Source organism: Aphelocoma coerulescens, chromosome 5 (genome assembly GCF_041296385.1).
Source record: "Aphelocoma coerulescens isolate FSJ_1873_10779 chromosome 5, UR_Acoe_1.0, whole genome shotgun sequence".
In the NCBI taxonomy this organism is placed as follows: Eukaryota; Metazoa; Chordata; class Aves; order Passeriformes; family Corvidae; genus Aphelocoma; species Aphelocoma coerulescens.
Genome location: NC_091019.1, coordinates 13562291 through 13590187, shown reverse-complemented (window position 1 = coordinate 13590187; position 27897 = coordinate 13562291). Strand labels below are relative to the sequence as shown.

The following is a 27897-nucleotide window of genomic DNA, read 5'->3' as shown; positions in this document are numbered from 1 at the left end:
TATATTGGTTTCAATAATGCAGTATACAAAAGGTTAACACCTATATTTATCCACAAAACCTCCCACAAAAGCTTGCCAACACTTCAGTTAGGGCAAATTGAGACTTCAGGGATGCTCAAATCCAGTCAGGAACTCTAGCCCTTGCAAAAGTAAACAAAACTTTTGCCTTAAGAAGCATAAAGGTTTATGTGCACAGCTTTTCCACTTGTGACTTCATCTACTTCTTCTTAGGACAACTTTCTATGAGAGCACATTCCAAGTAGAAACACTCAAGTTGTATTCAGGTGTCCAGGAAATCCCACGTGGTTATGAAAACTGCCACCAAATGAGGGGCTTTTGCATCCAGCAGCCACAAAATATTCCCAGTCATGCAGCAGCACTCCTTCATGGATTCTAAATAAAGTCTTTTGAAACCATTTGATAGCAATGTTAAATATGACACTCACTACCAAAACACAACTTTATTGATTAAACACTAATTAAAAGACCAACTGAATGCAGGACAAAGACATTTCAAAGAGTGCAGCACAAGTTAGGTGTTAACTTTTTAAGGAGCTGTACAAGAAGGGGAGGCAGCAGTTAAGACAAACAATTTTCTCTCATAAACTGCTCAGAAAGGTTCATGTACAGGCTTAGGAGGCTTTTCATGCACTCATGCAATAGAAATATTCTTGAACAAGTCCCATGTGAAGTATTGCAGAAATGGCTCCAATCGCTCTCATGTTTACATTTGAAAACATAAGAAAGCAACAACAAATTCTTCTCTAGAATACAAAACGTGTTTGTCTTCTATGAAGTCACTGGAAGTTCACCAGGAGGAAAGTTTCTCCCACAGCAGTTAAGGTGAACAAAAGTCGTTCTTTGAAAGAGCTGTCAAACATTTCACTGATTTCCTCTCTCAACTCCCTCAGCAGAGGTACTGTGGACTTACCATCTGCATTCAGAATTCTCTCAAAAAGTTTACTCCAGAAATCACTGTCAGGGGTCCTAAAACAAATAGAGCAGTGTTCAGTGGAACAGTATACACACACAAAACATACCTATCAAGGTCTCCATTTATATTCAGCACTAAACATCCTGAGAGAACCATGCCTGAAATAATAATTTCACTCACATGAGTAAATAAAAAGGAAAAACTAGGAATGTATTGTTCATTTTATATGTATGGACCCCATTCTCTTTCTCCAATAAGTTTCTGGATAGTAACTACACAGGTCTAAACCAACTGTTTATACAGTTACCTCTTCTAGTATACCTGACCACTACCACCATTCACACTAAGCCATGGCAGTTTTAGTTTAAAGGAATTATCAAGAACATTTTTGAACCAAACAACTTGGGAAACTCCTTTCATGAATAAAGGGCAGAGGTAAATACCATTTACCTACTTGCAAGCTAAGTTAATGGGGCAATATTAAAGGAAAGCTGCAAGAAAAATGAAAAAAAAAATAGAAAAAGGTGGTTTAGACCCAGTTTTGCTTCCTTTTTTCCCTGCCTTCCATCTGCCAGAGTTCTGCATAGATAATATTTTGGAGACAATTAATAGTAATAAATCCCCTCTCTCCCAGATGTACTCACACAACATGAATAAAAAGGTTAAGTGACTCATTTAAGTCTTAGAAAACTGATATTAGAACTAACCCTTTGTTCTTCAGTCTTGCTCTGCTACTGACTACTGAAGCACTTTTCTCCCTCGAGCTAGGAGCTACAGCGGCTTTGAAACAAATTATCTGCCTCTGCTTTATCTAAGTGACTTAAAAAACAGCAGCAGCCAGTCTCAGAACGAATCCAGCCTGAACTATTACACTGGTAACTCTGCTAAAATAATTAAGTCAATGCAGAGGCAAACCAAGAAAAAAATATGCAAGACTTGAGACCATTTTCTTTGTGGGATTAGATGATCGAGAGGTGTAGCAGAGGAGATGAAGTGTTGCTAAGGGGGTGTAAGGAGTTCTGAGTGACAAAAATAGTCCTAAAAATTCAAATGCAGCTTCTATATCCTGCCTCACATAAACCTGCACAGATGAAGTTTCCTAAAATAATACAGTGAAAACAGAAAAAAATCATCATATCCATTCTTTAATAATGGTAAAACTCCTCCCCTGACAAACAGGCTGTCAGCATTATACTCAGAGGTGAAAAAACCAACTTGATCAGAATTTATATTCTACCTTTCCCTAAATCTCTACCACAATGTTTCAGTGTTTTCCATTTGTTCTGTCACTTTTTGAGTGGGTTCCTTTTTATTGAGGGCCATTGACCTTGGAAGAATAATTTTACGCTCTACCCTGCAATTCCCAACTGCTTTGGTATTTTGCTGAAGTGGTAGTAAAATCAGTAGCTCTTCCAGTCATTCTGCTATATTTACATTTGTTTAATACTTAAAAATAATTAAATCCTTTTAAAAAGCTTTCTTAAGAGGGTCATGGTTGTAGTATTTAACACCAGTCAGCCTTCTAGTAAGAAGCCTTCTTTCTAGTTGTCAATACATGAATTCTCAAAAACTTTTTTGAGGAAAGTTCTGTCAATACAATCCTTGAAAAAAAAAACAAACAAACCAAAACAAACCACCAAACTCAAATGAACCTCAAAGAAACAAAAAAAAAAAAAAAAAAAAAGAAAATCACTTTCCAAATGACTTTGAGAACTTTGAACAGAAAGGACAAAAGTAATGTCATCTTTACAAAAGTAGGAATACTAAAAGCAACAGGAAGAAGAATCCTGTGTCTTCATGGGTGTCACCAGCACGTGTGGCTGTATGCAAAGGATGAAGAACAAGATTCATCTCCATCAGCTGACTCTTCTCCCAGGGAATACTTAATTGTGGAGCCTCTGCTGGTGGATGAAGGTTCCCTGCAGCACTGAATTTGCTTGTCACAGATTACTTGAAAGCTTCAAACTGACTAGAGGAAGTGTCATCAATCAATAAGAACCAGACACACTAAAAGATCCATATGTGAATGGAAACAGATTCAGTGCAAATTCCTTATTCCCACATAATGAAACGCCTCATTTACACTGTTGATATAAGACTTCAGTACAGTGTGTAACTAAAGCCCCTCTGCAGACATTTCCTGGAATAACTGATATTGAAAAGTAAGTATAGATGATGAATGCTAAGTCTTTAACACTTTCAGAAGCAAAGCAGAAGAGAGGGTGGAAAATAGGAATTCTTTATTTGCAGTCTGAACTCCCAAATTATGAACTGATGCACACAGGTGAGCGAGAAGCCATTACAACCTGGTTCCAGCTCCACAGAACTCATGCCCAGGCTTTACCTTCTTCCTGCTGTGGCTCCTTTAGCCCTCCACAGGTCTCGCTTCTCAAGTCCCCCTCCAAGCTCTACCTCAACCCAAAATCCTAATTTTTTCAATCCAGCATCCCCAGCTTTGACTACAATTCCTTTCCAATTGACCCCTCCTCTCCAAACTCCTCTGAGAGACAGCCAGCCCTATAGTTCCCAACTCAGACTTACTATTCCTCCTGCTTCAGTTATCCAGACGGTTATTGATCTTTTTCCCATAGCCACATCCTGATCAGGTCCCTCATACCATGTCCCAACCTTCTCAACTCAGGCCTTATGTAGCTTCATCTGCAGCAGCTCAATTTAATCTCTTGCAGAATTAAGGAAATTATATCATAGTAGAAAACCAGATACATATGCAGTAAAGAAAAAAGAAAAGCATTTTTTCCTCTGTACACAGCTTAAGGAGATGGGATTTTTTCCAAAGGCTGAATACAACAAACTGAGAGATGTAAGCAGTGCAGGTTGCTAGGGAACTGGACAACTCCCACGCAGTAGTAGGTTTTCCTAAAGCAATGGTCCTAGGAGTGATCCATGATCCTGAATCAGATACCTGCCCAGTAATTGCTGTCATGAGTGCAGAGCTCTGGAAAATCCTTATGAAATGCTAAGGCAAAAAAATCTGCAGTATGTGCCTAACAAAATGAACAAGTGCTCATTCTAAGTACAAACAAAGGGCACAGGAAGGCAGAGCAGACTTACAGCCTAAACACATGGCTAAAAGAGAGCAGTAGAATTTAATAGCTGAGAAAAACAGCAGCTTCCAAAAAGCAGCTATTTGAAGACTTGCATCTTAGATGACAGTTTTAAATTATTTTCTTTGCTGTGCACATGTACTGCTTCTACAGCTGTTACAGCCTGACATCAGCATCTTATTAGAATGAAAAAAAAGCAGAAAGCCAAACTAACCCATTTCTGAAGCCACATACTCATGTGATCTTTGCCTCCCTCACCACCCACCCACTTAGAAACTTCTCCAAGCTTTATCTGTAAGGTGCAGAGATTAAGTCAGTCTCATCTGAAAGGATGGAAAAAGCAAAATCATCTCAACTGGACTATTCATATTCAGCTTAAAATTGTCTCCTACACAGCACTGAGGCTACCAGTGAACAAGTCCAACAACTTCACAATTTCAGTCCCCACAAAACTACCTACCACTTTTTGGCAAAACCAGCCCCAAGTTGTATGTTGTAAGCTCTGAAGATAGTACCACTATAAAGAAAATGAAGTTAGTTATCTCTTCTTTCCCAGCAGCCCCTTCTGCAAAAGGACTTACTCTGATAAGTTTTGGCAGATTTTCCAGATGGAATTCTCCTGATAGACCTGGATATGATCCCCAAACAACATCAAATGGACTACATCTGCAATGCCAACCAAGTCTACCTGTAATCACAACAAAGATGACCAAGTTCAATGTCTATCACTTTCTGCTCTTATTGCTTTCACACCTTTAAGTCTGAACCATCTTTGCACCAGAATCTTCCAGAGACCCGTTAAGCAGGAAAACTTCAAAAGGTAAAATTCTGTTTTCATTGTAGGTTTCTAAATAAATACACTAGTTAAAATCACTGAACAGCACTGCTAATCCTTTCACTTAATGCCAAAGATTCCATTAGATGTAAAATTCTCTTTATTCAGTATTTATTGTTCAGAGCTTTCCATAGCACTTGCAAATTTTAACTTAAAAAAATGGGTTTTGTACAGGAACACAGAAATGAAGATATCCTAGAAAACAGAAACTCACCTGATAAGGAAGAGAACTTTCTGCCAGAAGCTGTTGTCCATGAGGAGTCTGAGCTGTGGGAAAGTTGTAGGGCAAGCTGACTTGAGGCAGTACCCTCAAATCCAGACTGTGAGAGAAATCCACTATCTTCAGAGCATTTGGCACCTCCTCATCAGAAAATGCATCGCAGATCCTGAGCAATGGAAGCACGTGAGGCAGGAGATGATCCAACAAACTTCGTCTTTTTTTTAGAATTAAATTTAACAGCACAGTGAAGGTGAATCTTAGCCATGTCAATGCTCCCCTCTGATGGCTGCTGTCAGAACTACTGCTGCAAGGGCTGCCCTGGATGGCAAGGGCTCACAGCAGGGAACTTAGGAATGATACTGCTCTCTCTGCAGTAAGCAATATGAAACACTAAAGGATTGAGGATGATGCTGTTTTCATATTTGTAACAGTTATCTGAAACACAGTTTGTGGACTGTGGGAAGAGCGTGACGCCTCTTCACTGGTCCTGAAACTATGAGCCAGACACAGGTGATAAAAAGGGGTTACCTTTATAAGGATCCTTATGGTGCACAACATGCTGGATGAAAAGCACCGAAGATGCACACATAACATAAAGCGGATACAATTCTAATATGTTTAGCAAATTAGCATAACTGAGAAGAATACCCAGTTAGAGTCACAGATGATGAGGTAATTCCTCCCTGGTTCTACCCTTTTCTAACCTGCCCCCGATAGGAACTAAACTTTGTTTATGAAAATGTGTCTCAAAGAGCTGGTTTTCAACCTTGGCTCCTACAGAGCCTAACTTTGGACCCCAGGGCTTGGAGCTGCTTTTTTTTTGTCTTTCTGTCTAGTAGAGTAGGTAAAATGCTAGCTATGAATACAGTACTAGGCTACAGAGCTACAAATATATATATATATATATGTAAAGAATATAGAGAATAGGTAAAAGCAAAAACGCAAAAATCAATTTGGCATCAGTGTAATGTTTTGCACTTCTCTCTCTCCTTCTAAATCTCAGAATACTTGATACAAAAAATAATTAAGCTTGATAATACTTCTACAAACTTTTTCTAGTCTACAGGTGAGGGAGGAAAAACAGGAAGGGCAGGGAGGAATATTTCTATCGACGGCTGCCAAGCCAACAATATCCACATATCACAGCTCTCACTACTATTCTTACACTTGTATGCTGTGAACTTATTTTGTAATTTATACTATGCACTTGTCCTTTTGCAATTTGAAAAACCCCAAACCATTACCCTAACTTTTTGGCAGTTGTTTGTTTTGTAATTGCCACAGAGAAATCCAGCAGGAGATATCCAAGTCCATCAAGCCACTATTAGATCAGTGACTTCCAAAACAGGATGCAGCACCCTAAGGGACGTGCAAGACAACCCACTGCAGGATGTGAAGAAAATACTAAAGCTTGTATAGTACAGGTATGTAATTTATAAATAATTATAAAAAGAAGTTATTAATAAAATAACCACAAAGAAATTATAAGTAAAATATATTGTGAGTATGCATGTTAGATGACTGTAGGCTCAAAGTAAATTTAAGTTTAATAGCTATTTTTAACGTATCGGTGATAACTAAGAACAGCCCCAGTGAATTTATGTAATAGAATTATATCCGATTCATTAGACATTCTGGTTACTGCCTTCCCACTGATGCCTGAAGTCTTTAGCTTTTATGTAATCTTCATGTATTTGCAGCTTTGTAGACTGTTAAGTGCCTTGGTGTAACTTCTAGTACTTTGCCACCTTTCTTCCCACAGTGAACAGGTGCTTATTGACACATTCCTAAAATTCTGTTATGTCTTGCCTGTTACTTCTCCAAGGACTTTTTATTTTGCACCACGTAATCACAGGCATAAAAAAGGTAGGGTAGGAGGGCAGAACCTGGGATGGGAGATTACCTAACCAACCGCTCCTCTAATTGCCCGATCTTATCAATTGTAAGGATCTAATTTGGGGCACTATTTTTCACCGTATTGGGTACCTGAAGGCTTTCAAGTGAAGGTTTGCTTTTATATTATTGTTCTAAGATGGTCTGGAGAAGTTTGTGTTCTATTTCCAGGCATCACCACTCTTAATTCACAAATCACATTCTAAGGGATACGTGACTTTGTTAATATAACATGGGAAAGAGCTTAAAGAAGAAAATTAGGTCTATGCATCAAGGTACAAGCTGGACTGCAGAGGAAGCCCAACACTTCGTTTAAGGGTATCTGGATATTTCAGTCCCACCTGTTGTATGTCTTCTAATTTCCTGGGCCTCAGATATGTAAAGCCAAAGGCAAGTTAGGAACCATATTGAGTTAGCGGTCCAGAACCTTGGTAAAGCGGAAACTTAAAAACACAGGCAATAGCAAAACTATTTTATGAGCATAAAATTTACAACGTCAATGTATACTATTTCTACAGGAAGGTTTATTCCTAAATCAAGTGTTTTCACTCTTATCAGAATACGCTGGAGCCTAAAAAACCTGGATTGCAAAATCAGTATATGTTTTGCCAGTGGGCAGCTTCAGCACAAGAGACACAGAAACCAGCTTAAGGAATAGTGTAATTTTCTATAATGCAAAACTGTAAAGAACTACACAAGGAGAAGCTCAGCAATGCACCTCAGCATTGCTACCAAAGATTGTCTACAGGGATTGAGGCACAGTACCAGTGACCCTAAGACTTCACCATTCTCCAGAGCCACACAGCACCTGGGGACCCCTGTGGCAGCCAAGCACTGGCGAGCCCCTCCCGGAACTGAGAATTCCTACAGGTGTGTCCACCCACAGGCAAAGAAGCTTCTGACTGTGCTGGGACAGGACCCAGCTTGGAGAGGGTGCAATGAACAAGCTCACACAACTTTCAGTGCGGGAACATCTGGGGTCAGCCTCCTCCTGGGTTCCTCCCAAAGCCTGGCCAGGGCTCAAGGAACAACCTAGTGAGTTCCCTTTGCTCCTACACCCCCAAAACCCAGGTGTGGCTTTATCTGGTTTCTAAATACAGGAAGGTGAATACATGTTTCAACAATGAGTGGATACATAGATCATATTGCTAATGATACTTTGATAATGAGTGGATACAAATATAACATTTGGTTGGAAGGTTCAACTAGAGGTCAACTTTGGCTCAGGGCCTGTTTTTCAGGCCTCAGTACTTCAGTACCCCAGCTCAAGGGTAGAAGTTACAGCAGCACGGGACCTGTAGCTGAAATGACTGTTCTGTACCTCCCATATTCATAGGAAGAGACAAACCTGTCTCCCAGAAACAACACCTCTGGCCTCAGATCTCCATGGACAATCTCTGCTTTGTGCAGCTTCTCTACCACATGCAGAAGATCATGAACAACCAAGAAGAGGACTTCCTTTGTGATGAACTTATGGTCACGGAGAATATCCTGAAAAGAGAATAAACATCTATCTCTGTACCCTTCTACTTTAGATTAGGTGAAATATTTATAGCTGACCTTTTGTTTCATTATTCATCTGTACAGAGGTAATGGCCCCACCCTAAATTTAGTGTAATCAGATTTTGCCCATGATCAGCCCAGACAGAATTACAAGAACAGTAAACTGTTAGGAAACATTATTATTCAAAATTGGACAAAAGATCAGGAGGGGGAAATTGAACTGAGGACTGAAATCACTATTGAATTTCAGTGGTATTGCATGCAAGAATTCAAAATGCACTTCCAAGACAAAGTGTTAATCATTCAGCAAGACATTAAATGCTATGACCTTGCTATAGCTGACTGGAATGTATTGAAAGAGGTCAAGTTAAACAACAGCTTTAGATGCCAATCTTGCTGTGGAATAACATGTGGTTCTTGGCTCCAGTCCTTTATGACTCACAAAGACAAAAAATGTGAAAAATTGGTTCAAGATTGTCTCTGAGAAGCACATGATCTATGAATCTATGAGAAACCAGACCCAACTGAGGCATTAGCAGACAGCCGTGATTTGTACACAGATAAAGACCAGAGTACACAGATAAAGACCAGAGCATCTGTATTGCAGGATTAAACAGCAGCAGCTCTTCAGCAATGAGCATAACACCACCCCAAATTCACTACTGGCACCCAAGCAGGAGTTTGCTAGGAATTGTCCTTGGTTTGTCTGTACTGACCCTGAGCGTGAAGCAATTTGTATCTCTGTGCACAATGGCACAGCCATCCTGGTACAGGTAACAGCTGCAATTCTCACTGAAGCTCTGGTCAAAGTCAGAATTCAAACGCTTCTGTAACTCAAGGGTGATATAAAAATCCCAAGGCACAGGCTGAGAATACACCTACAAGAAGGTACATAAGAAGAACATTTATTTTTGGAATAAAGTGAAAATTGCTCATCTTCATATTCTTCTCATCCTCTTTTTTTCTACTCCCACTTGACCAAGGAAGACATTTTTCGCAGTCAGAAACTTTAATCTAGATCCACAATTAGGAAGAGGACTTGAAGTAGCAAACTTCATGCATAGAATTCAGAAATTAGGGGTTTATATTAATGGATGAGATTTTACCATTTCACACTTCTTGTACAATAACCATCATGCGTGTTACCTTTATTGCACATCCCTTTGCATACCACTGGAAAACACATCGAGCTGGAATGGCAAAAAACATCTTGTATTCTTTATTGTTCCAGTATTCCATTTTGATGCAGTAAGTCTCATTTCCTGCGAAGAAAGTTTACATTCATGATCTGTCACAGTAAATAGCTATTCCCAAGTCATTCCCCACCTGCACCACAAAAAACTAAGAGGGTGAGTATGAACCATAAATCAAACCCATCAGAACACAAACTCTGCACTGCAGAGTGTCTGGCACACCTACCCAGCTCAACGTCTTTCTTCACCTCCATGTGAGGCAGAGCTCCAGTCTCCAAGTGAAAATCTGGAGAAGCAGATGCTAGCACAGAATCTAAAAGCTTTTCACGCTGTCCAGGGGTCCACAGGAACTGAGCCACATCATCCGCTAAGAAAAAAAAAAACAACATGAAGAGATGAGCTGAAATTATGTTAACTTTCTGCAACTTGGTTATATCTGTCAGTAAAAGTAACCTGGATACTGGAAGCTTTCAATCCACATTCTGATTTACTACCTCTTAGCAAGTCAATTCATCTCTTTCCAATAGTTCTGGGAAGTCAATGTGACCCTTGTCTTTATAACTGCCTTACACACCATTATCAGGTCTCAAGGGTTCTACTGTAGCATCATGCAAAATGCATCTTTCACAAGAGACAAAGCTCTGAATTATTTCAGCCACAGCAGAATTCAAACTCATGCTGCAAACCAACACTCCTTTTTTTAAATCCATGCCCAGAGCAAGTGATCACTTTGGGGTTTTTACATTACGGGGTTTAGGGAAATTTAGTCCTTTGATTACAGCAGAGGTTTTATGTAAGAAAAGGAAAACAAAGTTGGACTCCAACTCTGCTGGTCATTGCAATGTTAAGAACTTAATGGCTTTTTATCTCCTGGAAGACACCTAAGATAATTCCCTGTAGGACTGGACTTGATTTCCTCCATAACAGAACATAAGGTCATTCAACAGATGAGGTGATCTGCAAAAAACCGATGTAGCATTTACTCTGCCTGATCATTTGAGATAAAACACAAGAACTAGATGGTCACTACTGCCTTCTCCCAAATGCCATGCTGTAATGAGAGAGAACATTTACAATACACAGGTAAGAACCAGAGTATCTACTGTTATACCCATACTTGTTTGAAAAGCAGTGCAGTAAGTACTGCTCAGGAAGCAATTCTGTGAAAGCAGATCCAGGAAACAGAGTAGGCTGGAGGCTACAACGTGTTCCAAGCTTTTGCCATCACAAACCTAGGAAATTTACTGGCATTTTTTGCAGGAATAAACTAACAGACATCTGAAGTAATTTTTATTCTTTACACAGTATTAAGAATTACTACATCCAGGGTGAGAGCTGCAGTTCAAGGGAGATGTGCAGAAATCAAGAAACAAAACAACAGGAAAGATCCAAAGTTTAAGAAAGGACCATTAAAACATCTGAACAAACGCTTTCTTTTTTTTTCTGAAGAGATTTTTCATCTTGCTCTAAAGATAAGTACATATGAGAAAAACAAATCAAAGATGCATCCAAAATATTCCAGCTATTTCAGTGACATCACTTCTAATTGTATTTTCATTCCAGGTCCCAAGCATGCTTCATCATAAAGTAGTCTGCAAGCACACGAGAACATAATTCTCCTGAGTAGATACACTGCGAATTTTCAATTACGCAATTCTAAGCACCATAAACCAAAATCAAAGGAGTTAAAGCAGGTTAAACAACTTGAAAACCATCATTCAACACAAATCTAATTCCACAGGCCAGATTTTGATGGCTTTTTGTGACCGCTTCTGTTCTAACTGTAATCTAAATATTTAGAACAGAGAGAAATAAGGGCCTTTAACTAGAAGAAAAAAACCCAAAGAAATTGACTATTTAAGTACCAGTACTGTTTTCCCTCAATAGGAATAAGGATGATACTGTGAAGCAGCACAACAGCTTACAGCATAGTTAAAAGTGCAGATTTAAACCAAAATTATGCAGCTTACACTAGACTCCAAATTCATATTCATCTTTTTCAAAGTAGCAGCTTATCAGCACATCAGGAGACACACAGTATGATTACAGAGAAAAAACGAAGACAAACCAAAATAAGGCCATCTTAGAAGTTATTACTGCCATTCAGTTCAAATTTTTAATTTTGGAATTTGACCTTATTGCTCCTACAGACTGCCTGCTTTAGTACCTTAAGTAACTTCTCTGTCACCTTAATATTGACATGCTTTGGATGCTGACAAGCATTCTGTACTGCACCTCGCTGCTGCTTCAGACAAGGGAGACAAGTTCAGTCACAACGCATAGCAATGGGAAACACACAAAGCACAGTGGGATAGAGGAAGGACAGAAAAAAAACCCACTTTTTGTCACAGCTGCGAGTTATTAGTTGTGAATGAAATTCAAGGTAGTACTAACCAGTAACATTTCCACCTCCAGAATCAGTAACCACTTCAGCAGGCAAGCTCTGAGCCAGATCCAGTTTCTCAGTGATCTGCAGATATTTAATAGCAGACATTTGTGTAACAGAGGACAGAGAACCTCCTGAGACTGAAGAACCTGATGAGCGAGTATCTTCCAGGCTTGCTTCCATGATCGGGCTGTAAATAAAGCCATCAACTACTCAGACTTCCCAAAGATACAAGTTGTAGATAATGTCAACCCGGGCACTAGGAGAGGTTACTGCTCACACCCAGATTTAATTAACATGAAGAAATTCTTTCCCATCCCTAGCAGAAAGCCAGTAGTCATGTCAAAGCTTCATTTCAGTTTGGATGATTGATTATACTCAGAAACTTAGTCTGTAGATGGTTTTTTTGATCTTCTCTTCCACCAAATCTGACTGCTACAACAGAAGACATACTGAATATTTATCACTCCCTTTGCTATAAAATTTCAGTGCTTTCAAAGCAGTGAAGGGTTTGGTGGAAAATAACTCCTCCTAATTAAAATCAGCACAGTTTACAAGGAACCTCCCAAGTACAAAACACCTTCAGCAGGGTATACACGTTTACACACTAACAGCCAGAAAATCCAACTCAGCTCTAGACTAAGAAACTCCCATACAACAGATGTTTTTTCTTCACAATGATAAAATGTTGTTTGCTAGTTTTTTGTTCTCTCCAGCTTCTTAACTCTGTAGAACAAAACCACAAACACTAAATGCATTTTATATAGTCAAAATAAGTGCAGAAGCCTATGAGTATAAAAGGAACCAGTGATTCTGCTTGTCATGTTTGATAATGAAGACAGAATGCATTTATTAATTTCTCTACAAGTTATTTTGTTAAAAAGCCTTGTTGTTAAGTCCCACAGCAGTAATGCTGAAAAGCCAAGTGGGCTTGCTATTACCTCTTAAATCTGCTCAAGGCAGAGTGGACCCTGAGCTAAAGAAATGGCTCTCCCCAGTATATTCTGGTCTTTTCAGAAAACTCCTTCCTTAGCCACACTAAAACCACAGCTGTGAAAGACATGCAGGAGGAGGGGTTTAAGGTCCTTTACTGTTGATTACCTCAGTTTTTTTACACAGAGAGCTTCAGTGTACTCTCCTTCACACACCAGCGTCTCCTGATTCAGAGGTGCGCTCTCGGATTCCGGACTGTCTTCCTTCAGTTCACTCTGTGAGAAAGCAGGAGCTGGGAGTCTCTGAGCTACCACCCCATGAAAGGGCGTTGAGGCCAGGTGGGCAGCCCTGTTGAAGTCACACGTGTCTTCTGGGTTGGCACAAAGGGTGTTGTTCTTGTAGGAGCCGGTCACAATGGCATCCTCAGTCAAACGTTCAATTCCATTCAGCTCATCCTGAAAAAAAAAGAAGAGACAGTGAAGAGAAAGTGAAAGACTTTAAGACAAATTTTTCTTTAATTAAAAGCTGAACATTTCCCTTTCTTCCACTCCACCACCTTCCAACATGAATAGGACACTCAGTCTTCATGAATTCTACTTATTATACAATCCCAGAGTGGTCTGGGTTGGAAGGGACCTTAAAGACCATCGAGTTCCACCCCCTGGCCATGGGCAGGGACACCTTCCACTAGCTCCAGGTTGCTCCAAGCCCCATCCAACCTGGCCTGGAACACCGCCAGGGACGAGGCAGCCACAGCATTATATCTGCAGTATAATCTCATCATCACCCCGTTCAGTTATTGCCATGCCAGACAGCAGTTTAGAATCCTTGCTTTTTACACGTGATGCCAGTCCAGCCTAGCTCAGTCTGACAGCAGCACAGGCTGTGTTGGTGTCTCCTGGGCAGGAAATCTGCTGTGGGGTGAATTGTTTCCTTACACAGGCTGCTGCTGCTGCTGCTGCTGTGTTTTCCTTGGCAGTCAGAGAATCCACAGGCTTAAGAACAGCGAGAGGTTGACGGGCACTTTTCTGGCTACGATCTGCTGAACAACTAAGAAGAAGTTACAGTCAATTACAAATGTATTAGAGCAGCTTCTGATCTCCAACACATTCCTCTCAAGAATTGAAGTCTATTGATAATTTCAATCAACTAATTTCTACTACAGAACTACCAGTATGCAATAGATACAGCTCTCCAGAATGAAGGAGGTCTACAGAGCAGCTTAAATAGTTCTAGGTTGAGGATGAAGAACAGGAGAGTATTTCCTCATCATGGACTCTCAGCGAGGAAATAAAGAATCCCCATAGAAACAAAACAAAATGCACACCCCCCCACACCCCTGCAAAAAACAGTTATTCAGCTGCTACACAAAGTGCTTTGACACTTCCGTTTTCCTTCCCTCTGAAATCTAGGTCTTGAATAATTCTACCTTATATTCTGATTTGTCAAAGTAGAGGATTCATCAAATATAGAGAAAAATGGAGCAGCAGCCGGTGGGGGAAGCAGACCTACATCTGTAAAGAAAAACCAAGAGGCTCTATCATATCCACTGTTTTTCCAAAATAGCATATCCAACACTACTTCAAATGGTTAACACCTGGTCTTAAAAGTACTGCTCCTAGCAGGCAGCTACAGAGCTGGCCCATATAAAGAAGCCCATTCAAAAAGGCTTGGGTTTGTCACATTAATGAACCACACATTTACCACCATATTATGTGAGCTAACGTGCTGGTTTTACACTACGCTTCAGAATTTGTACCTTTTTTTGCAAGGCTGCCCTCATTTCTCTGTTCCTCCTCAGAGTTTACAAATGGATTTCCACTGTGGGTATCTGGGCACACATCAGGAGTCTGGAAAACCTCTGTCAACAGCAACAGAGTCAGGTCGGATCAGAAGTAAATTTCTTCAGGATGTGACCTTCCCCACACAACTTACCAAAATCAAAAATATACAGTTTCTGTCTGTATTCCTCTACCAAAAGCTCCGGGGAAAAAGGACTGAAGGAAGTATCGCTCTAATGGTAGCATTAAACTCCTCTGAGATTTTAGTAAGACTGCAAACATGAAAGATGGAAGAAAGCTTTCCAGCTGCTGAAAGGAAAATGCTCTTCTGCTTGGAAGTTCTTTCAGATAGTGACAGTTCTCAGATCTCAGATGCCCCATGTTGTGGTCAATATGGTAAAAGGCACTACTAGCACACACACTGTCATTCTTCTAACCCACCTAGGCTTTGGGTTTTACTTTGCTGCCATCTCGGTATTCACGGAACACTTCCCTTTAACCAAACCTTCTCCTTGACGCTAAAAAACTTGACTACTTACCCTCAGAACAAGATGGTTTCTGTAGTTGAGTATCTTCATAGACCTGGAATTCACTGTGAAAAACAGAAAAGAAACAAGTTTGTATTCTACAGACATTCACAAAACGTAAACAAACCCTGTAAAAACAGTAAGCCAAGATGACAAGTGCTACTTGCAAGAAGTTAAGATCCCTCAGACAAATAAGCATATGGAGAAAGAGCACACATCCTGGTTACAGGCTGATGCCAAGGCTTTATTCCATTCTACCTGCAAAAACAGGCTGTTGGTGATCCATGTTACTACTCATACCTAAATATCCTCACAAGTCTTCTCACTGCTGGCTAAAAACCCCTCTATTACCTTTGTGACTGAGGCTGTTTCTCCCCATATCCTGTTGCGCTGGAAAAAGTAAATGCTTGCATTCCCAAAGGTGCTGAAGCTCCCGTTATCTCTGCTGCCTGTGGAAACAAAGCCGCACTTCGATTCTACAGTGGTGGAAGCGCAACCAGGCAAAAAGGTTCCGAAAACATGATGATAATGCCACGTAGTCATTAAAACCCTGATAGATAACAGTTGTCTTTAGCCATTTTTATTTATACTTAGCTTACTTGCATGAAGAAAGTCCACTTTCATTGCATACTGTAGTTAAATGCATCATTTACTCTTTGCAACCATATATAAACTTTAACAGTTGCAAAGTAACTAAAGTCTCCTGTGAAGGACATGTAAGCAGTTACATAGCTTACAACAAAGGCACGACTCTGTTTCATTATTTAAAGTATTTACTATGAAGGCATTGTTTTGGAAACAGGGAAGGAAAGGAGAGAGAGAGAGAATATACTTTATTAGTGAAGAATCCTGTCACAAGAAGTTTAAAATGTGTTAGAAGAATATCAGATCTGCTTCCTTTTGGCTTTCTTGGGTACTTTTATTTAAAATTGCAGCTACTTTGAAAAGAACAGTTAAATGAGAACAATACCGGTTCATGAGACTGTTGCTGCTTGTCACCTTCTTTCCTCTTTAATTTCTTTTCCAGCTCCTCAATTTTCCTTTGTATTTCTTCCTTCTTCCGTTCTATGGCTTGTATTTCATCTAAGGAAAAAACCACCTGTAAGGCCCAACGAGTATTTCACGTACAGTCTGTGGGTACAGCCTGAATTGCCAAGGGACCAAAACTTCTGGTGGTCTTTCCCTGTCCCACAGCTTCCAGATAAAGCTGTTGAATATGTTACTGGCTCTGTACCTCAGAGCAGTTAAACAGCTATCCCAGCAGAAAAAGAGAAGCAGCTGCAATACAGACAGAAGCAAATACACTTTTATGACTCCATCTGGAAAGCCTTACTTGCTTCAGCCCACTTTGAAACATACCTTCATCTTTCTTTCTCGCTTTCTTCCTGTAGATTTCAGCTCGGATCTCTTCAAAAGAGAATTCGTCAACTCCAGCATAAACTTTCTCTTTGCAGTACATCACCATCTCTTTCTTTTCCTGAGCATCCTGCTGGTGATGCTGCACTCGCTGCAGTGGGTCCTCCTGCTCCTCAGGTTTGCGAGTACTTAACACACGGTTTATGCTGGGCTCAATTTTGCAGGGAGTCCTGAAAAAACGTGATTTTATTACTTGGGCTTTGTGTACTTCATTGTAGCACAGAAAAGCAGGCACGGGAGACAACTGGGCTAATTCCAGGATCTGGTTTTGGAGTAGTGCAAAGACATTCTGCTCTGTGCTTAGAAAAATACACAAGAAAACTGGAATGAGTAACAGCAAAGGCCAGCATACTACTCAGAATTGTCTGATAAATAAATACAGCAAAACAAACAACAAAATACAAATCCAACCCAAAGTGTTAGTAAGGTCCAGTCAAAAGCAAAGCAAATTCTTATGATGTCTGAACGGCCGTGCATCCTGAAGCAGGACCTGTTCAATTCAGTTCCATCCAGCTGTGTGACCACAGGTGTGACAAGTCCCTAAACTCTGGCTTGTAGGATGGTTATCTGGGAGCAAAGGGACACAGGAGAAAAGGCACTTCAAAAGGGAAGCTCTTGGGCCAGATGAAACCTCCATGCTAATTTCAGGAGAGAGGAAGCAACACTGGTACGCCTTTACCAACACCAGCAATCCGGCCAACTTCAGCAGGATTAACTCACATCCAGGAGTGATCATGGGGCAAACAGGTGCTCTTAATGTTTGAGTTCTAAAGCTTTTTTTGGGGAGTGTGGGGATTCATAACTAAGATCACAACAGGGTCCTTCTGCCCAGAACTCTGGATAACAACTGATGGCAGGATTTGCATCACATTTACAAAGTTTCAGCACAACACTTCCAGACTATTTGGCAGGTGACCACGGGAGCATGAGGAAAAGGATTCAAAGGCAGAAAAAAAAAAAAAATCTACTTTTAAGATTTCAACGACATAATCTAAGCCTACCTACCAAGTCTCTGCCTAAGTTGCTTAGAGCTAACTGAGCACGGTGTTCAGTTCTACCCACTCCTTCCCTCTCCCTGGGATGAAAAGCTGCTGCCTTCGGTAAGTAACAAATCCTCATCCGAGAGACCGGCATGCCAAGAGGTTTAACTGTGTGCCATCACTGACTTTCAGGAGAAAGAAACTGTCTTAGACAGGAATGCAGTTTTTTACCTATTCTTCAACTAAACCATGGCAGAGCCTTGGTCAGAGCTATTCTGCAGTCCACACGCAATCCATGCTGCTCACCACCTCCCAGCATTCCTTGATTCCATGCAATTCAGAGCTGTGGGAACTGTCTGTAATATCCAACAGGCTTTCCCACTTCTCTCTCAGAAAGAGCCTGTTTATTCCCTGGCCGTCATTAGCCACAGAAAGGTAGAGCAACCTTGCAAAAGAATGTGTTTTCCTCTGCTCCAACAAAACCACCCCATCTCCTGGGATTTATCAGCATTTCAGGGAGCACTGTACAAGCAGCACACTCACTCCTCCACGACCTAAGCAACACTGTTGGCATGGCAACTCTGATAGCTTATTTCAGAAGAAAACTCCAGATATGCTGAGCACAGAGCTCCCAAGATAGAAAAGAACCCGCCACAAGTCTGCCTCAATTTGGGGCTGCTTCACAGCAAACAGCACCCTACGACAGGTAGCTTGTGGTTTTGTGTAAACACACTGAGTGAAGCGATTACACTAATTAGCATATTTAAATATGATCTAGGCTCCCACATCATCAGCAGCTCTGAACACGTCCCATGTCCTTATGCAACCTCTGCTGAAGCCTCTGTCATCAAGCTGCGGCACTAATTGCTTCCAGGCTGGCAGATTTTTAAATTCTTGTAGCTCAAGAGGCTTAAGTACTTGGCAAAAGAACTCCGAATTTTAGGAAGTGGCTTTGAGAATTCCAAATGCAATCCCCCATCTCCAACTCTTAGACTCACATCATTTGTGGCTGAACTGACTCATCCACATAGGGGGTGAAACTGGGCACTGGGTGGGGCACTTCCATGCCAGAATTCACAGTTCTGCGAGGACGCTGCGGAAGGAAAGGCAAATTAAACTTGACAGAGATTTTCCAAGATCAATTCCATTCTCACACAGTCACAGCCCACCAGCTGAACACTGGCACCTGAAAGGCAAGGCATGCTCCTCCTGTGTGCCCTCATCAGCCCCAGCTTCTGTTAGTCTGAGGGAATGTTATATCCATGTCGAGGGATATATGTACATGCTATCCTGTTATCCCAATATCCTATTTAAATTAGACCTAGAAATGCCACAGTCCTCATTTTACAGCCAAGATTGTCCCAGTTCTATGATAATATTCATTCTCCTGTCCACCAACAGCCTCCAGGCTTGGGGTGGGGTTTTTTTCCAATTTTCCCATCACAGGCCATTTCAGCACCACAAAAATCCCTTAACAGCTTCTGAGGTCCATTAGTTAAGGAGAGGAGGTGGAATTTAGTCTGACAACACGTTACTCTCATCTGCCTAGATGAATTCTCTGGCACTCTTCAGCACAAAAAAAAAAGTTATGTGGTGGGAATACTTCACAGCCTCACTCCTCTTTTCCATCATTTCCCAAACTGCTTACTGAGCCATCTTGACACCAGCAATAAGAGAAACCCCTTCTTCCCTGGGCAGGTTTTAAGATCTCAGAGCATTCACCAAAGGTTATTCCTGCACTGCCCTTCAGTGGAGGGGAATTAAACATCCTCAACTCTTCTGCCAGAAACGGGATATTTTATTTCATTAAATCTAAGACATTTCCTTAAGGGGGGAGCAGAGAGAACTCTAAGGGCAGACATTAAGAGATCAGAATGAATGTGTCAAGTAGCACAAAGAGACTGAGAAAAGAAGTTTTATATTAATAATTCTTCCTCATTCTCTCAGCTAAATTAAACCTGTGATTTACTAAACTTGTCCATTCATTTAACCAAATTGCTTTCTACCTGAAAAGAATACTCCTGGACTTTCCCTCCATTTTAGCCTGGTTGCATCCCTCCCTTATTTGAGGTTTTGTTACTAGGCTTCACTTACAACAGTGTCCATATTGAGAAGATGAAAATATTTTTGTCCTCTTGATGCCTGAAGTTTTTAGCTTTTATGTAATCTTCATGTATTTGCAGCTTTGTAGACTGTTAAGTGCCTCGGTGTAACTTCTAGTACTTTGCCACCTTTCTTCCCACAGTGAACAGGTGCTTATTGACACATTCCTAAAGTTCTGTTATGTCTTGCCTGTTACTTCTCCAAGGACATTTTATTTTGCACCACGTAATCACAGGCATAAAAAAGGTAGGGGAGGAGGGCAGAACCCAGGGTGGGACATTACCTAGCACCAACTGCTCCTCTAGTTGGACAATATAGGCCAGATATTCTAATTGCCCGATCTTATCAATTGTAAGGATCTAATTTGGGGCACTATTTTTCACCGTATTGGGCACCTGAAGGCTTTCAAGTGAAGGTTTGCTTTTATATTATCATTCTAAGATGGTCTGGAGAAGTTTGTGTTCTATTTCCAGGCACCAATCTCATGACTTTCTAGTGTTCTTCTCTGAGCTACAAAGAGCATGGGAGCACTGGGGGTTATCTGAGCACCCATGAAACAAACCTGATCTCACAGGATTGATTCCCTTCAGACAATGCCTTGCATCACTTCTCCAGAACAGCCTAAGCACCTGTAGCTCAGCTGCTTCTTTTGATGTTTAGTTTAAGCCATTGGAAGCTACTTTCTGTGATCCTATTGTCAGGATAAATATTCCATTGATACAGCAGTTGAATTCTTTTGATCTCTGCTCTTCTGTTTTCCTCACAAACACTTCAAAACAAGACTTGCAGAATGCTGTACATGACTTATTTTCACAAGACAGGCAACAAGTCCTTCCTTCAGCTTGTATTTTTCAATATAATTTAACTCTTATGCTTCTTCCTTACAGGTTTAACTAATGCCTGGCTTCTCTCCCATTCCTTGGCTAATGCTTTCCCTCTTACATTCCTTTTCTGCCCTCCAAACAGTTTAGCAGGCCACCTCTGCCAATTCTTATGGTTAGTGAGAATTTTAAGTCCTTGATTTTAAAACTCCACAGAGTTTTTAAACCTTATTTTAGCAATATCTGCTTGCTAAACTTGAATAGTGTACGCATGGCCAGGGACTCTCCAGAAGGAGAGCAACTCTTCACAAGGGTATGCAGTGACAGGACAAGAGGGAATGGCCTTAAGCCAAAGGAGGGTGGGTGTGGATGAGATATTGGGAAGAAATTCTTCTCTGGGAAGGTGCTCAGGCACTGGCACAGGTTGCCCAGAGAAGCTGTGGCTGCCCCATCCCTTCAAGTGTCCAAGGCCACGTTGGATGGGGCTTGGAGCAACCTGGTCTAGTGGAAGGTGAAACCGGATGATCTGTAGGGTCCCTCCCATTCCCAGTTTCACGATTCTATGATTAAATCTGTATTTACAAAAGACACAAACCACAGGCAAGGGAGACAGACACGACCTCTGCCTCAGCGATCAGAAGTCATCAGCTTACACACACCTTCCTCTCTTTTCCCAGTCCATTTCGAGCCTCCTTACCCTGCCAGAGTTCCAAGGTCCTGCACTGAGTTCGTTCTCCTTGGCCCTGGGAACTGGAGGCGCTGGCCACGACTGTGCTGTAAGTGTGGGAATCTCAGGTCCAGACACAGAATTTTCATCAAACACAGCAAAACTTGGAGTATTGGAAAGCTGCAGAGAAGGCAGAGGCTGGCTGTTTGGGTTTATGGCTATAAGGAGAAAGATTTAAGTCAATTAACTTTCAACTGTCACATTCAATTGCAAATTCCACGTTACAGAGATGAAACTCCTCCAATAACAGGTTGTTTCAGCTCTGGAATGTACCTTTAACTGCATCTCCCACACGACTAATGGGGGCTCTCACTTTTTTCTTCCCTCTGCCTTTGAGATCTGCCAGTGAACTCCTCTGAGGCTCTGCAATTTCCAGCAATCCCATATTGTCTCCGCCAGGACTTTCCTCAAGTGCCAGTAGTGTCTGCCGAGAAACACGGGCCTGAAACTGCCTAGAAAAAAAACATTGGAGAACTTAGCATAACCTTCCCTACCCCAGGAACGCAGGGGAAAATCTAAGTTTGTCCCTTACTTGTGATGAGCCTGGAGTTTGTCCAAAGGCTCAGCCTTGCGCTGGAGCCCTTCCTGGAATATCAGATCTGCTTTCCTGAAGCTCCCCCTGGCCTCGAGCGCCTCCGCCCAGGTGATGTAGAGCAGGGCCAGCGTGGTGCCGATCTCCTGGCTGCGCAGGTAACTGTACAGATCCAAAGGCTCGTTGCAGCAATCGCCCTGAAACGACCCAAGCATGCCAACAATCACACGGTACTGCAGAGGGTTCCCAGTCAAAATCTGCATTTCAATGCCCCCAGCAAGACCCCACTGATTTCAATACAAATCTGGCAGGAGCAGCTGTAAGGCCAGTACATGGCATTTTATCATTTCTTGTTTGAATCTGAGGTAATTCAGTGACTGAATTACACCATATTAGTATTCCAGAGAACAGCTATTTTAGCTTCAGATGAAGTATAGCACATTCCTTGCCAGTTTTGGAACTGGTAAATTAGCTCAGCAAGCTAAAGCTGGGGAAAAGCTGCTTTGAAAAGATGTGGACAACAAAAATTACAGCAATGGAGAGACAGGGCAGGACCAGAACACGCTTAGCTTGGTTTAGAGTTTAAAAGTATGTGGATAGAAGACAGCTAGAAGCTAAAATATCTGGTAGGACAGATACATTTTAGATGTTGTATCCTTAAATCACTTCTCTTCCTCCTTAAATAAATATTTGAGCTCTATTTATTCAAGCAACTTTTCCAAAACAAAAACTTCTTGAGTTTGTAGCTGTCCAAAGTGAACAACCCTAAAAAACAGTCTGGAAATGAGAAGCAGAATTCAAGAGTAACATGTTTACAGGAAAGTACATCAAATATTGCACCCATGGCACAACACTGTTTGACTCTTGTCACAAAATCAGCTTAGCCGTATGCAGACAACATGACAAGTCCCAAGGAAACGCAGTCCCCAAGAGATGTTCCTGAAACACTCACAAACTTGAGCCAGAGATTAAGATAGCGAGGATCTTTGTAGTATCGCTGCTGCCCGTGGAGGGCTCTCACTGCTCTTTCCAGAACTGCTGCGAGGTTGCCATCCTTGCCACCCCCAGGGAAGGTCTGCTCTGTCCACTTGATGTACCTAGAGACAGAATGTGTTCATAGCAAGTCAGTTCTTAATAAGCATCTGTAAAATATAAAGAGATGAAGAAAAAAATAGGCACAACATTGAAACACAATATAACACTAAAAAGCAATTATAGAACTTAGCTTTCAGTGAGTTCCTTATTAAATTAGAATCTGTTCCCCTTGCTTTTACAAGGATGTCTGACCATTCAACTCTTTTTTCTGAAATAAAGGGAAAATTACCGCTCCCACACATCCAGAGGATCATCTCCAGAGTAAAATCGTATTTCTGCTTCAAACTCCCTAAAAGATAAAATTATTCATCCAATAAATACATTTGTATCACTATAAATTTCTTGTACATTACAAACTAAGAGTTATTTTATTAAAAAGCACAGCCAAATCTCCATAGTGTTTGCTGTTTAAATGCTCCATTGCAAACATAAAAAGTTGAAGTCTGTACTACACAGCACCTGCAGTGACTAGTTCTAAAATCCTAGAGTGTGATATTAGTACAGAGATCAGTTACTAGACTTCTTTTATGCCTTTTTTAATGCCTATCAGATCAGTACAGTTAAAGAAGACATAGATAAAATGAGCAGGAGGGAGGAAGGGGAAAGGAGCTGCTATAACATCACTCACTGTTTTTTAAGCTGCACAGCAGTGTGGCTGGAGGAGTCCTGCTGAGCCAGTGCCTCCTGCAGGCTGGACATCACCCGCCCCTGCCTGAGGGGCTGCACATTCTCCTTGCTCAGCTCCCACTCGTGGCTGCCCTCCTGGGACATGACCGCCTGTCCTTTAATCCTGCGTTTAACAAGAAATGGACTCCTGTAACGCTTGGTACTGACCCGAAACCTGACAGAGCCGACTTTCCTCAGCTCATTCGTCCCCGAGTTTTCTGTGCAGCCAAAACATGCCGCTTAGATGCCCAACTTTTAGAAGGATTTGGAGGTTTAATTCTCCTCCATGGGAAATATATGTAAAAAGAGCCAATCTTCACAGTGAAGAACTGCAGGCAGGCGATATTAGCAGGAAAGGCCACTAAGATTAACCCATCTCCCTCCCCAGTGATTGCTCTTTTCCCTGCTCCGAGACCCCCACCTTCCTCACAGGGGCTAGCGACGGGTGCGCTCCGGCCAGGGGGAGCCTCAGCGAGGCTCAGTCGAGCCCCTATGGCTCTTCACCAGTTGCAGGAACCGTTGCAGAAGGCGGGGGACACAGCCGAGCCTCGACTCCTGCGGGGAGGCGGCGGGGACTCCTCGCTGGCACCGAGGGGAGGCGAGGCTGTTGGTTCCCCGGGACGCACCGCCCCACGCCGGGACCGGGACCCCGCACTGTCCGGGCAGCCGTGCCAGGCAGAATAATACGTCTCAGAGAGCCACAGCCGCGCGCGCCAAGTACCTCATCCCTTACAGCCCCTCACGGATCCCACAGTCCCTCCGCCTTACACACCTCACAGCCCCTCAAGGACGCCCACAGCCTCTCAGACCCGTGCGCCTCACACCTTACAGACCCTCAGGACCGCCTCAGCTCTCAGCCCCTCACAGACCCCACATAGCCCCCCAGAGACACTCACAGCCCCACACACCTCAGAAACCACAGCCCCTCCGAGCCTCACAGGCGCGCGCACCTCACAGCCCTCAGCCGCGCACACCTCACTAATCCCAAAGGCTTCAGTCCCGTGCACCTCACAATTTACAGCCCCTCAGCCCCACAGGAATGCCATAGCCCACCCCCAGCCCCTCAAGCCGTACGCACCTCACGGCTCCTCAGCCCCACAGGGATCCCACAGCCCCCCTCAGCCCCTCACGGATCCCCGAGCGCCTCTCAAGGACTTCACACCCATCAGCTCCGCGCACCTCACAGCCCCGAAGGACGCCTTAGTCCCTTATGGACCCCACAAACATCAGACCCAAACACCTCTCAGCCCCTCACGGACCCCACAGATCTCCGAGCGCCCGTCACAGCCCATAGCCCCTCACACACTTCACAGCCCCTCAGCCCCCCCCCCAGACCCCACCGGCGCGCGCCCCTCACGGACCCACGCGCCACTCACGGACTCCACAACCCCCAGCCCCGCACACTTCAAAGCCGCTGCGGCCGCCTCAGTCTCTCACGGACCACACAACCCTCAGCCCCGCGCACCTCTCACCGCACACCGCCTCAGCCCTCACCCCCTCACGGACTCCAAAGCACCTCAGGCCGCGCCAGCCCCGCGAACCGCCCCCCCCCCCCCCCCAACGGGACGCACCGCACACAGCTCCCAGCGGCGCGAGCCGCCCGAGCCACCACAGGATCCCAGCAGAGCAAAAGCCGTAACGGCGGCACCGCCTCAGAATTCAAACCTCTCCCACCTCCCCATTGGCTGCGCCCAGTCCCACATGATCGGCGCCGTCCTGCGTCGCCCCGGGCCATCACGGGAAATGTAGTTTCCTCCTCACCCGCGGCGGCCCGCGGGGAAATAGAAATAATTTTATAATTAATGCCCTCGCAGTTAATCTCATCCGAAAGGCATACTCCTGTTCCCGCTCGCGTGTGTTCCCGCTCTTTGCCTCTCCTAACTGCTGGCACCCGCTGATTCTCCACGTTATTTCTCTGCCTTAGATTCTGTTATTTTTCCTGAGGTGCTCACTTCCTGCAAGTGGCATGTAGTTGTGCTTTGGTGTCACAGAAAACCTCACTTTTTGGGTATCCCTGGAAAACACATCGTTTGACATGCCCAAAAGTGGCTCCCAGAAGTGTATGGCTGTGTTAATGTGATGCTCAGTCCCATTAATTACCTTCTCTCTACAAGTATAAAAGGAACCAGTGATTCTGCTTGTCATGTTTGATAATGAAGACAGAATGCATTTATTAATTTCTCTACAAGTTATTTTGTTAAAAAGCCTTGTTGTTAAGTCCCACAGCAGTAATGCTGAAAAGCCAAGTGGGCTTGCTATTACCTCTTAAATCTGCTCAAGGCAGAGTGGACCCTGAGCTAAAGAAATGGCTCTCCCCAGTATATTCTGGTCTTTTCAGAAAACTCCTTCCTTAGCCACACTAAAACCACAGCTGTGAAAGACATGCAGGAGGAGGGGTTTAAGGTCCTTTACTGTTGATTACCTCAGTTTTTTTACACAGAGAGCTTCAGTGTACTCTCCTTCACACACCAGCGTCTCCTGATTCAGAGGTGCGCTCTCGGATTCCGGACTGTCTTCCTTCAGTTCACTCTGTGAGAAAGCAGGAGCTGGGAGTCTCTGAGCTACCACCCCATGAAAGGGCGTTGAGGCCAGGTGGGCAGCCCTGTTGAAGTCACACGTGTCTTCTGGGTTGGCACAAAGGGTGTTGTTCTTGTAGGAGCCGGTCACAATGGCATCCTCAGTCAAACGTTCAATTCCATTCAGCTCATCCTGAAACAAAAAAAAGGAGAGATGGTGAAAGGTTGTAGACTTTAAGACAAATTTTTCTTTATTTAAAAGCTGAACATTTCCCTTTCTTCCAAACAACTGATTTCTACTACAGAACTACCAGTATGCAATAGATACAGCTCTCCAGAATGAAGGAGGTCTACAGAGCAGCTTAAATAGTTCTAGGTTGAGGATGAAGAACAGGAGAGTATTTCCTCATCATGGACTCTCAGCGAGGAAATAAAGAATCCCCATAGAAACAAAACAAAATGCACACCCCCCCACACCCCTGCAAAAAACAGTTATTCAGCTGCTACACAAAGTGCTTTGACACTTCCGTTTTCCTTCCCTCTGAAATCTAGGTCTTGAATAATTCTACCTTATATTCTGATTTGTCAAAGTAGAGGATTCATCAAATATAGAGAAAAATGGAGCAGCAGCCGGTGGGGGAAGCAGACCTACATCTGTAAAGAAAAACCAAGAGGCTCTATCATATCCACTGTTTTTCCAAAATAGCATATCCAACACTACTTCAAATGGTTAACACCTGGTCTTAAAAGTACTGCTCCTAGCAGGCAGCTACAGAGCTGGCCCATATAAAGAAGCCCATTCAAAAAGGCTTGGGTTTGTCACATTAATGAACCACACATTTACCACCATATTATGTGAGCTAACGTGCTGGTTTTACACTACGCTTCAGAATTTGTACCTTTTTTTGCAAGGCTGCCCTCATTTCTCTGTTCCTCCTCAGAGTTTACAAATGGATTTCCACTGTGGGTATCTGGGCACACATCAGGAGTCTGGAAAACCTCTGTCAACAGCAACAGAGTCAGGTTGGATCAGAAGTAAATTTCTTCAGGATGTGACCTTCCCCACACAACTTACCAAAATCAAAAATATACAGTTTCTGTCTGTATTCCTCTACCAAAAGCTCCGGGGAAAAAGGACTGAAGGAAGTATCGCTCTAATGGTAGCATTAAACTCTTCTGAGATTTTAGTAAGACTGCAAACATGAAAGATGGAAGAAAGCTTTCCAGCTGCTGAAAGGAAAATGCTCTTCTGCTTGGAAGTTCTTTCAGATAGTGACAGTTCTCAGATCTCAGATGCCCCATGTTGTGGTCAATATGGTAAAAGGCACTACTAGCACACACACTGTCATTCTTCTAACCCACCTAGGCTTTGGGTTTTACTTTGCTGCCATCTCGGTATTCACGGAACACTTCCCTTTAACCAAACCTTCTCCTTGACGCTAAAAAACTTGACTACTTACCCTCAGAACAAGATGGTTTCTGTAGTTGAGTATCTTCATAGACCTGGAATTCACTGTGAAAAACAGAAAAGAAACAAGTTTGTATTCTACAGACATTCACAAAACGTAAACAAACCCTGTAAAAACAGTAAGCCAAGATGACAAGTGCTACTTGCAAGAAGTTAAGATCCCTCAGACAAATAAGCATATGGAGAAAGAGCACACATCCTGGTTACAGGCTGATGCCAAGGCTTTATTCCATTCTACCTGCAAAAACAGGCTGTTGGTGATCCATGTTACTACTCATACCTAAATATCCTCACAAGTCTTCT

At 42.7% G+C, this 27897-nt stretch overlaps 2 protein-coding genes across 6 annotated transcripts in view; both read right to left on the bottom strand.

Moving 5' to 3' along the window:
- Positions 1-429: 429 nt before the first annotated feature.
- On the bottom strand, positions 430-27603 carry LOC138111228 (mitotic checkpoint serine/threonine-protein kinase BUB1 beta-like). 5 transcript variants are annotated; one of them, XM_069016625.1, is made up of 26 exons: positions 27587-27603; positions 27026-27127; positions 26033-26319; positions 23573-23734; positions 23174-23233; positions 22802-22946; positions 21850-22046; positions 21591-21769; positions 21288-21475; positions 18665-18759; positions 16630-16856; positions 16241-16353; positions 15622-15719; positions 15283-15335; positions 14722-14823; positions 14392-14476; positions 13901-14012; positions 13131-13417; positions 12038-12219; positions 9870-10010; positions 9597-9712; positions 9167-9328; positions 8296-8438; positions 5049-5220; positions 4581-4687; positions 430-987 (listed from the first exon to the last, which is right to left on the bottom strand). In XM_069016625.1, exons 2-26 carry the CDS (start codon positions 27047-27049, stop codon positions 798-800), a joined length of 3627 nt encoding a protein of 1208 aa, XP_068872726.1. In that variant the 5' UTR covers positions 27050-27127; positions 27587-27603; the 3' UTR covers positions 430-797. The 5 variants fall into 5 exon arrangements, with proteins under 5 accessions (XP_068872726.1, XP_068872727.1, XP_068872728.1 ...); XM_069016626.1 differs by lacking the exon at positions 14722-14823; XM_069016627.1 differs by lacking the exons at positions 26033-26319; positions 27026-27127; positions 27587-27603 and adding exons at positions 24032-24264; positions 25182-25241.
- The window catches only part of LOC138111229 (mitotic checkpoint serine/threonine-protein kinase BUB1 beta-like), a 20001-nt gene continuing 19690 nt past the window's right edge, over positions 27587-27897 (bottom strand). Inside the window, exon 9 of the mRNA XM_069016630.1 lies at positions 27587-27639. Coding sequence (XP_068872731.1) covers positions 27637-27639 — 3 coding nt within the window. The 3' untranslated portion in view covers positions 27587-27636. The remainder of the gene's footprint in view (positions 27640-27897) is intronic.

What these genes read in the sequence shown, in the direction of transcription:
- LOC138111228 (XM_069016625.1), bottom strand. Translation starts at nt 27,049, where the DNA reads ATGAGGGCAGCCTTGCAAAAAAAG. An exon ending in AAACAGCCTCAGTCACAAAG is followed by an intron (nt 15,336 to 15,621) that starts GTAATAGAGGGG and finishes TGTTTTTCACAG; the next exon opens with TGAATTCCAGGTCTATGAAG. An exon ending in CAAAGGGATGTGCAATAAAG is followed by an intron (nt 9,329 to 9,596) that starts GTAACACGCATG and finishes ACCTTCTTGTAG; the next exon opens with GTGTATTCTCAGCCTGTGCC.